General features: G+C 41.8%; 1 protein-coding gene across 4 annotated transcripts in view; it reads right to left on the bottom strand.

Annotated features, from left to right (window-relative positions):
* Nucleotides 1-2,523: 2,523 nt before the first annotated feature.
* HSF2BP (heat shock transcription factor 2 binding protein) overlaps nt 2,524-11,230 on the bottom strand; it is a 30,461-nt gene continuing 21,754 nt past the window's right edge. For 2 of the 4 annotated variants that reach the window (XM_030283408.4, XM_012569470.5), the window contains exon 8: nt 2,524-3,238. In XM_030283408.4, the coding sequence (XP_030139268.4) occupies nt 3,030-3,238 (209 nt within the window). In that variant the 3' untranslated portion in view covers nt 2,524-3,029. Of the gene's footprint in view, nt 3,239-9,713; nt 10,289-10,332; nt 10,485-11,230 lie in introns of those variants that run through there. The other 2 variants (XM_030283421.4, XM_072935461.1) reach the window with 2 other exon arrangements.

Genomic DNA, 11,230 nt, shown 5'->3' with positions numbered 1-11,230 from the left:
ACTTGTGCTTTGACTATGTGAACCCCCTTTACTCCTCTAAGCTAGCAATCCGGTTAATCAAGTAATGCAGTTAATCAATTAAGTACTTTGGTTAATCAATTACTACACAGAAGAATCCAACTTTTCAAAAGGATCCAAAATAAGCAACACTCCAAAGCTGGTGTTTCTTACAGTCCAGGCTGAGCTGTTGATTTTAAACCAATAAAGCTGCCTGATGTTCCTGAGCTTCAGAATTAATCAAATCTGAAGCAAAATAAAAGCTGAGATTTGCAATGCATCTGTTGACCAGTCCCTAATTGCAGCAGCTCCTTGTGTCATACAGAGTCCTGTGTGCCACCCATTATTCAACTTCATACATAAAGCTTTGGCACACTCTGAGTTTTCAGCCTCTGTTATTCAGAGACTTTATTTTATTCATAACTTGTCAAAAAAAAGATACCTTTCAGGAGAAAGGGAGACTCAAAGGAGATCCACAGTCATTTAATAGCCCAGTTTCTAGCACTAACCACATGAAGATAAATTAGGCCTTGAGACACTCTTCTCTTCCAACAGGGATCTCTTGAGCTTATCAACACACAAGGTTATAAAATGCTGTCTGAAAACAATAGGGCAGTCTGAAAACTTGCTCTTATCTGTTATTGCAAAATAGACACCAAAGGGTAGGATTCACCTCACCTAATTTTAGCCATCTCAATTGCTGGCATTTCAGCTCAACAAGTCACTGCAGCTTCCTCTATGGCCAATGGCATGAGCTTCCCTCCTATTTTAGAAAGGAAAAAGGAACAGCAAAGAAGGCATTGGTGCTGCTGGTGCAGGGAGGGCAGATCAATAGTTTATTCCAGATGCCAATGTCTGGGAGAATGCCACCATGACATGTCCAAGAGCATGCATGGGGTGTAACAGATTCCTGTGAGGAAAGCTGCAGGCCTCACTCCACAGAGGTTAAGTTCAACCAATTGTACACAGCCCTAGACCTGTGGAGAAGCAGGAGGGGCTGGTCCCTGGTTCCATCAAATGGGGAATAGGGAAGGAAAGAACCTGAAAAACAGCAGAATTATCTAAGAGCTCATCATGCAATCTGACTACTAATGTCCATCTAATTTCATTTCACTAAAACATTTAAGTATAAGACACCTTGAACATTTCAAATACTCTGGAATGATGAAGGGTCAGGCTTATCCCTGCCTTTTATCCACTTACCTTATTTCAGCATCATTTGACTCCAGTCACACTTTTTCTTCTAACCAAAAAAGTATTATGAATTGACTTGTGTGTGATAAGTTTCCCTCAAATGCTGTCTTTTTCCTTTCCATAAACTCAGTTAATTGTGAACACCTAGAAAAAGTAAGCTTAGGGAAAACACACAGACTTTCCTAGAGAACTGTTTGACACAGATTCTTCTCTGATGTTTCTGATACTTTTTCTCTCTAGGATTTTTAAATATACACTGTATTTCACAGATGAGGCTCCATTAGCTTTTCTGCTCGCATAACTACTTTTTTCTTTTTCTGTTATTTACTGGCTTCCAAAGTTTGATGGAAGACCTTTGTGAGCAGATAAATGCAAAGTGGATGATGCCCTTCAGTGTTTCTTAAAATCAAACACTTTCATGTGTTGATATTCCAGGAAACTACCAATTATCATTTTGATCCCTTTAGGATTAAACTCTAGGAGGATTAACTAGGATAGCAAGATAAGAAAACAAATCTAAAGAAAGCACACTTTACAGAAGATTTAAAGCCTTCCACAAATCTGCACTTGGTAAGTTCAATGTAGTGCTGAATCAGACATGGCAGAGCCCTGTGCAAACCACCTGTGTATGTGGGATCTTAATCTTCATTTTACAGCCCCAAAACAGACTGTTACCATCTACAGCATCTGAGCCAAGTAATTTCAAGCTGATTTATTACATTTCTGACTCTAAACATCCATCATTCTGCAAACAGCCTAAAGGGAGATGCCCTATACCTTAACTTACACATTTTGCAGTGGTCTCCCTCTAAAGCTGTCTGCCAATTATAATATTTAAATCCTATGAAGTTTACACTGTATTTTGTTAACACACTGTGTATCCAGATGAGGTGCAGTAACTTTAGTATGGAAGAAGGTGCTACCACAGCACTGCACTTCTCATTTGCTGTTCCCTTGAATAGCCTCACTTAACTGCCTCTGTTTCTGACACCATAGAAATGAATGCTATTATTTTCTAAATAAATTGTAAATTCTACCAATATCTAGCACCAAGTGCTTGTATTTACCTCTGAGATAAGCAATCTGTACTCAGAAGCTCCAACAAACCCCGGGGTTGTGAGGGGATGTGATGCTGCTCACGACAGAGCAGCAGCTCATTTTAGCCTCTTCAGCACACAACTGGGTATCACAGACAACAGCAATTTATTTCCCTTCTCAGGGCTTTCCTAAAAACAATAGCCCATTTTCTAGCATGCCTGGCAGCAACAGACCAGCTTGACTTGCAGTTAAGAGTGAATCTGAATACAAATTTTGAAAGCAGAATCCATTACATGCTACAGAATTTCAGTTTTCTTTTATTACAATAGAAAGAGAGAGGTGAGAAATAACAATAAAACCGGAACTCGGGGTGCATTCTGACACAGAAGAGTTATGAATGGCAACAGAGTTTTCCTCACAGTACAGTAATTCTTATGGACCAAAAGGATTATTTACCTCTGCAGTGAACTGTTATCAAGGAATGAGAATATATTACCCCATCTAGACAGCAAATACAGAATATAACCACAGAATTTTGGAAACCCATTATCAATAAAATTCTGCTCAAAGAAATTAAGCCTGTCCCACCTCTACCAGACCACCCAAGGTTTTCTTTGGGTATCTAAAACCCAACAGGTTTTCCCAAGTTAGATTTTAGTTGGCTTAATTCAAATTCCCGAAAAGGATTTTGCCAGAGGAACTTAGGCAGAGTTGGTTTGGTTTTTTTTCAGTCAAGCCCATCTTCCAACAACTCTTGCAGCATAAAAATATAGGAAAGACGTAAGCATCGTAGAGCTCTTCTACGCTTCGTACTCAAATATTTTAAGATCCTCAAGGAGTTCTTTGGCGACCGCCTGCAGCTCTGCATTGCGGCTCTGGGCCAGGGCGACGATGCGCTGCAGGGGCAGCGTGTCGCGCACCTCAGCACCCGACCTGGCCAGCACCTCCGGCTCCAGGAGCACCGACTGCAGCAGCCGCAGGGCGTGCAGGCAAACCTCCGTGTCCGGGTCTAAAAGCAGGGAAGAAAAGCATCCAGGGTTTGTTAGAAGTGAGTCTGAAAGGATCCAGCAGGCAGACAGGGAATAATGGAAGTGTTGTAATTCTCAGGTGCTGTTTGCTGCTGGCTGGCTGGCTCTAGGAGGTACCTGAAAACCATATTTTTGTCCTCCCTCAGCAGCTTCTGCCCAGTAGTGTTTGTGAGGGAGAGATAATCAGGAACCTTTCTCTTGTTTTTCAGATGTTTAAACTGCTGTACAGCAGGGAATTTATCAACCTGAATTTACCCAGTCAATACCCAGGATATACTGTTGGATCCAATCCAATTTAAGAGCAGAACAAACTGTATCCCATGATGATTCAGACTTAAAAAACAAACCAACTAACAATCTGCAGTAAATCATGAGGCTTTTCTTTAATTTCTTTTTATATGAGGCTTTGGATTTCCTCAAAGCTCAATAAAATATTAATCTAAATAAAACTTTCTAGCAACCACGTATCAACCTTTCAAGTGTTTAATTCAGTCTGCACCAAATTGGAACGGGGATTGAAGCAGTGCTGCTCAGGAATGTGCCAGGAAAATGCAGCAAAGACCTTTGACTGACTTAAGCCAGGAAGACATGTAATAACTCCACTGCTAAGAACACAGGATGCATTTTTAATTACTGAAACATTAGGAGCATTACATTTTAATCATTCGCAATGGCCCATTTGCATTTAGTGGTTTACAGCTTTATCAAAAGCATGTGGTAGAAAGACTTCCCAATCCTGCATATTCCAAATGAAAACATCTAATATATTTTTACAGCTGAAGCAGTTATTTGTCCCACGTGCCATGCATTTTTAATGTGTTTTTCATTAGCATACCTAGTCTTCAGCAAGCTTTTGATAAAGGATTGTGCAGAAAGGTTTGACAAAATTAATTCAGATCACTTTGAGCTCAAAATCACCAGAGAGACCAAAATCTCACTGAAGGAGTATAAAACCAGCACAGTGATGAACCAGAGTGCACTGAGTTTGGAGGAAGTATTTGGTAGGGCTAAGGCAAGTTCTTTCCTTCCCTGGCTTATTTCACACATAACACTGGTGACCTGAAAAAGGACTGAGGAGAATTATTCATTAAAGCATAAGGGTTGAAAGCACCCAAGGGGGCAGAGAACAGGATGTGATGGACACTGAAGAAGCTCTGGTTTTCAGCATGAAACTCACTGCTGAGATGGGGATTTTAAAGTAATTCCCAACAGCACAAAGCTAAAGAACAATATTAAAGATTGTGACATCTGATCTACACCCAAAAGCCTCTGGGCACTCTCTCTCTCTTCTCCCATCTTCCATCATAAATGGAAATAATCAAGTGTTTACCTCTTAAGAAAGGAGTTCTACTTTCTCCTGGAAAACCAGCAGAGTGGGGTATAATCTGAGGACATAGGTATTGTCCAAATCAAAAAATAACATTCATTTTCTCCTTTTCTGTGCAATGAGAATCCTAGCTGTTGGGCATGCTGGACAATTTTAAACATGTCAGGTCAATAAAGGCCCTGTGATTAGTGCTGCAGACCCATGGCACAGCCACTCTTACTGCTGACACCCAGGCTGAAGGCCCTAAGGACTCTCTGTCCATCATCACCTCCAGCAGTACCTGCAGGTGCAACTTTCTGAGTGATGAGCAGTCATAGTTCTTGGGGAAATGTTGCAGGTCAGCCTCACAGACAGCAAGACTTTATGTCCAATTTCCTGGCCAGGAACACTTCAGTGAATTCTTTTGAAAAAAACCTACGCACAAGTTTTGGTTTTCAGACTTATTATGACCTAATCAAAATATGACTAAAAGCCTTGAATTTGTCTTCCCTTACCTTCCATTTTTGCCTCCATGCCTTCCACACTGTGCATTTTTTAATGCCTATTTTTTTGCCTGATATAATGTTCAAACTCTGCACAGATCACCTCCCCCTTTTTCTGTTCTTAGTATTATTCTACATTTATTCATTGTCGCAGCCACAAACTACAGCCCAAATAGGTAAGAAGAAGCTTTGGGGAGTGAAATCTATGTAGTTCATTTACAATCTTCCTCTGTATGACATTATTCCTCCATGAAATAAAGCCACTAATACTTTTAATGGCTTGCAGTACTGCTGGGAAGCTTCATATATGTAAGATGAAAAGAGCTTTGTTATTAATACAGTTACAGGAATCAATATTAGTGCTATCTGCAAGTGTTTAAAGGCTGTAGAAATTAAAGAATCGATCAGGGGAGATGCCTTAGCAGGGGAGCCAAGACAATGAGGATCTGTAGGAGATCAGGAAACAATTTCCAGCTTGACAAACAAGAATGTTTTCCAGTAAGAGCAGAGAGGTTCTAGGAAGAATCCCCAGCAGCAGCCAGGGAAACTCAACAGCTTGAGTCACTCAAATGAAGAACAGATTAGGCACGCGGGCATCCAGCAAAGGAAGGAAATGATCCTGCACCAGAAGATGACTTAATACACATTTAACCTCAGATTGCCATTGTTTTGAATGTATTCTGAGATGTTCTGAGTTAAATAAATACATATGCCTTAAAATACACTCCCTGAGGATTACATGTGGTTTTGAGAATACTACTTATTGAGGATAATCATGTTTCCTAAGAGGATTAAAAAAAAATACCAGAGAAATCATTCTCTTGTCTCCAATATCATTAGGGACATTTTCTAAAAGCCCCGTCTACAAAGCACTCAGAGAAATGCAAGGAATCTTCATTATTCAGCATTATATTTATGTCAACAGCTTCCAGATTTAGTCATTTCTACAGTAGCTGCGTAACATTTTGTTTGTACAAGATCAAAAAAATCCTTTAGCTGTAATCAAATCAGTGCATCACATCCTCCCAACCACCAGCACACACACATCTCCAACTACAATTTCAAAACTATCACTATTATTTCTGGAGAAGAGGGGGAGAAATCAAGCTGCTTGCCTCAGCCAGGCATAGCACAAACCTACCACCACCGTAAGGTGCTGATGTAATTTTACCAAGGTGTTGAAACTGCTGGAGCTGGCTGACGTCCTGCAAGCTGCCAGCTCAGTTTGATGTCACTGACTTTCAGTCACTGACAAAAGGCAGCTGATAACGTGGATGGATTTTAGTCACATCTGTCATTAGCACCAGGCTCTCAGATGAACTGTCCCCTACAGCAGTGTTTAAGTAATTGCATTACATCAATGCTGAACAGCTTATCCACAATTGGCTCCGAGTTGTGTGAACTCAATTTACACGTGGCCACACCAGCCCCTGGCCTCCTGAATGCAAGATTTATTGCCAGCACCCTGTTTACAGCTGTGCCCGTGTACAAGAGCACAGAAGTTCTCAAGGCCAAGTGCAAGGTCCTGCACATGGGTCGGGGCAATTCCAAGCACAAGCACAGGCTGGGGGATTCAAAGCATCCCTGAAGAGAAGGACTCAGGGGTGCTGATGGATGAGAGGCTGGATATGAACTGGCCATGTGCACTGACAGCCCAGAAAGCCAAAATTGTCCTGGGATCCATCCAAAGCCTCATGGGCAGCAGGGGAGGGGGGATTCTGCTCTGCTCAGGTGAGACCTCACCTGCAGAGCTGCCTCCAGCCCCAGAGCTCACAATATAAGGAAGATGTGGATGTGTTGGAGTGAGTGCAGAGGAGGGACATAAGGATGATCAGAGGGCTGGGGCATCTCTGCTATGGAGACAGGCTGAGAAAGTTGGGGCTGTTCAGCCTGGAGAAGGCTTCAGAGAGACTGCAGAACCTCTTCCAATGCCTAAAGGAGCTACAAGAGAGCTGGGAGGGACTTTGTACAAGGGAATGTAGTGACAGCACAAGGGCCAAAGGCTTTCAGCTGCAAGAGGGGAGGCTTAGATTAAATATTATGAAGAAATGCCTCACTTTGTGTGTGATAAGGCACTGGCACAGGTTGGCCAGAGAAGCTGTGGATACCTCATCCCTGGAAATTGAGGTTGGATGGACTTCTGAGGAACTTGATCTAGTGGAAAGATGTCCCTGCCCACAGCAAGGGGGTTGGAATGAGATGCTCTTTAAGATCCCTTCCAATTTAAACCATTCTATGACTTTACAATTTCAAAAGCTTCCCACCACTGCTGTAGATATGATTCAATTCAATTCCTGTCTGATTCCAGCAGGAAGGAGCAATCTGCCTCTCAGCCTTTCCTTGTAATGAGCCTGTCAGACTATCTGTGTTCACAGCATATCCAACAGAGACAGCCACGGCCACAGCTTCCCCTGTGTAAGATCTCTTTGCATTGCCACTGCTGGCAGGGCTGAGGCAGCATCTGCAGCAGCAGTTTTCCAGACATTTCTATACTGTTAATAGGCCTGAGGAGACAAATGTTGTGGTAAAGATGCTCTGAGGGGAAGAAGCAGGGAGAACACTGAAGTAGAAAAAAAGGCCAAGCTTTGCTGCTGCAGTTCTTACAGACACAAATGCACTTTCTCTCTACAAAATTTTTGCCCCAGCTCCTGTGTTACAGCTGGGTTTCTGCCAGTCTCCTCCCTGCCTGGGTGGCTGCTCCCACATGGAGCTCAGCTAAGGAGAATTCCCCATTCTCTTACAGCCACCCGTTTGTCATGCTTTTATTAGGGAAATCCTTGAGAGAAACTCCCAGGATCCAAACTGAAGCAGCAATTCAGCCCCAATTTCCCTGGCCTCTGCTCAGGGGATGAGAGTGAACAGGAGTTTGCACAGAGCTCTGTAGCTGGTGGGTAACTGCTCCTCACAGAACATCAATTTGCATGAGCTGTTAGGCAGGGCAAGGACCCTGCCAAGAAGCTCCTGCTCAGATGGCAAGGACAGCCCAGAGCTCCATCTGGGCAAGCAGCTGAGTATGGAAAAGGGCAAGCATTCCAGGAGACTTGCCCTGGCCACTCTTGCAGCCTCCCAGATGACTGAGGCTCAGGGAATGCTGCGTCAGAGCTGACATCCTTGCACTTACCAAATGGATGTGGCCTTAAAGGGCAATCCTCTCCTTAAGATTAATTTCATCATCTGAAGAACAGCATGAAGATGAATCAGGGGCAGCTTAGGCTGGATATCAGAAGGTTTTTCAGGCAGAGGGTGGATGGGCACCAGAATCATCTCCACAGGGAAGCTGTCAAATCCCCAAGCCTGCCAGAGTTCAAGGAGCATTTGGACAACATTTTTAGGCACATGGAGGGCTTCTGGAGATGTTTAGTGGGGTCAGGAGTTGGACTCAATGATCCTGACGGGTCCCTTACAACTCAGCATATTCTGTGGTTCTATGAAAAGAGGATGAAATTGTTGAGCACTTGAAAGACTGGTTTTGATTTATGAACCAAAATTTCTTTTAATACAGAGATCAGTTTATAAATATGACTGTTTTGTTTGTCCAGATGTTTTTTAAATAACATGCTGCCATGCAAATAACCTGAAATTTCAAAAGTTTTCACAGCCATAACAATTCAGACAGAAAACCTTCAGAGTTAGTAATGAAAAGCAAATATTGAGGGTGCAGGCAGCAGAGTAAGAATGTACTTCATACCAGCATTTCTAATAGAGACCATCATTTGCAAAGAATTTGGATAAACAAGGTTGGATTTCCACATGGAACTGAGGTGGAGGAAACTGAAGGGCAAGATCTAAAATTAGTCCTATTTCTCTTTTTGTGTTTTGTTTAATGAAGTACCTGGAGCAATTTCCCAGCTATGAACAAGAAATGTCACTGACAAAATGTCTCTGAATTCCATGCTTTCCAAAGAGAAATTTTTTTTAACTGCCTGCATTCAAAGAAAAGTGGGGAAAAAAACAAAATAAAGACACCCACTGTTAAAAATACCCAACCAACCAAAAAAACTCAACCAAACAGAAATTAAAGAAGAGCCTAGACTCCTTTTCTCCAGCACTCATTTGTTTGCAGATGTTCTGCATGATCAAAACCGAAAAACATTAAATTTAGTCTTTATTATTAATACCTGAGATGATTGTTAGTTCTTATTCTTCAAGAGATCCTTGGCAGAATAATGTTCTAATCCACTTCTTTGGGAGTCACATAATGGAGGTCTTATTGCATCTTTAGATGGAAAACACCAGAAAAAATACTACTGACAAATCTCAGGTGGATTTCTACCCAATACGATACAGGCTTCTTTTTCTGTAGCTGAGGACAGGGCTTCTTTAAATCTGAAAGTTATGTGAAACCCTCAGCCAGGACACAACACAAGGACAGCAGCTGATGGAGGAAACTAAAGCTGCCTGTTTTGTCCAAGATGGGAACAGCTGCTCTGCAAACAAATGGTGCTCCACAAGAGGAGAACTCTATTGATCCCACAAGCTGCTCCACGGACAGAAATCTGACTCATCATTCACATGCTTTATGCTGGTGCCAGGCTCAGAAGGTGTAGGCAGGCTGATACCTACACAGAGGATTCAGTGATCAGTGTTGGTTATTAAAGGGTGTCCATCTTTTAGAAAGTTTAAAAAAGTCAAAAAAAAAAAAAAAAAAGAAGAAGAAAAAGACAGCCCACCTCATGAAGTGATAAAACTACAGAGAACTGCATTATCTTCAAAAAATGTGTCAAACATTTGGTTTTCTCCTATGATCAGTACAGCCTCCAGCAGAAAGACTATTAAGAATTCTTGTTAGTGAACATGAAGTCACACCGGCTCATCCAAGTTTCCCAAAGACAGTAGGACAGTTTGCTGTTAACATTCTTACTCCACTAGGAACCTTTATTAGATTTTTTTTCTCTTCTTTCTCTTCCAATCAGTGTATTCAACATCAAGGCACATTTCCGTCTCTTCAAAAATGCTGTGAGACAACTTGAATCAAATCCCTCTTTGCCTCAGATCCAACAAAGGGAAATAAAGAAAATCGAGTCAATTATTTTCCTCTCTTCATTTAGTGGGAAGGACATTCTTCTTCAGGGGACAAGGATAGATAGACTAAGAACTCAGAGAAGGAATTTGAGGGAGTTATCAGCTGCATACAAGGCAGAGGGAGAAAAATGGGCCTGATGTACAGGCTGAGGTCATGGACCTTAGCAGATTGACAATGGTAAAGCAAACAGGATGATTCTCTGAAAATTAAAAAAAAAAAAAAAAATCAGAGGATGATTTCTGAGGCCTCTCTTAAGTGGGAATGGTGATAAAAGCATACAAAACTGGAAAGCTGTCTGGTCATAAGCCTTAATCAAAACAGGCTTTGAAGAAGCTTCCTGCAGGCAGGCAGCACATCCAGGATACTCTGCCAGCACAGGGTAGTGCTCTGCTCTCCTGCATGGAAAAACAAGACCTTATACTGTAGCAGCTCCGGGTGTTTATGAGCTTAATCTTGGCTAGCAGAACCTGAAGATGCTGGTCAGGGAAACAGGAGAGGAGCAAGAGTGGGAGGAAGCTGCTGAATTTTCCAAGCAGACACATTTAGAAATAGATTAAATGTTGGAAAATTATGGAGATCTCACACAAAATGATGGGAACAAGATCAGGTCTTGGATCTGACCCCTCATCTGATACCCAAACCAGACAGCTCTCTCTTGACAGCAAGCAGACTTCCTCCAAAGTCAGGAATCTGAACCTGTAGAACTGCTTTATCTGAGAATCTTCCCCCCTTGTTGTAATTTGGAGAAGTTTATTATCAAAAAGTCAAGGAATTAGCCATGATCCTTCTTCTTTCTACAACCCAGCCATAAGCAATTAGCACTTCCAAACTGCCGAGCAGTCTTTCCATTTATTTCCATTAGTAGCTGCAAATTAATTATAAATGTTTCCCATTTCATCCTCTTACTTGACCTAGGAGCCTTTTTCAGACAACAGCCTGCATCAAATTATTATCTTTTTTGTTTTATCACAACAATTGGAAGGGCATATTTGGGAACTCATGGACAGGATTCTTTGAGGGTTGGTATTTTTCACTAGAACCCCTTATGTATATATTAGCCAACATAAATTAAAAGGAAAACCTGGACTAAGACATGTAAAATTTCAAAGCACAGCTGAACAAAGGACCATGTATTTGATGC

Source organism: Taeniopygia guttata, chromosome 1 (genome assembly GCF_048771995.1).
Source record: "Taeniopygia guttata chromosome 1, bTaeGut7.mat, whole genome shotgun sequence".
In the NCBI taxonomy this organism is placed as follows: domain Eukaryota; kingdom Metazoa; phylum Chordata; class Aves; order Passeriformes; family Estrildidae; genus Taeniopygia; species Taeniopygia guttata.
The sequence above is the reverse complement of the archived record's forward strand: the minus strand, read 5'-3'. Positions and strand labels throughout refer to the sequence as shown.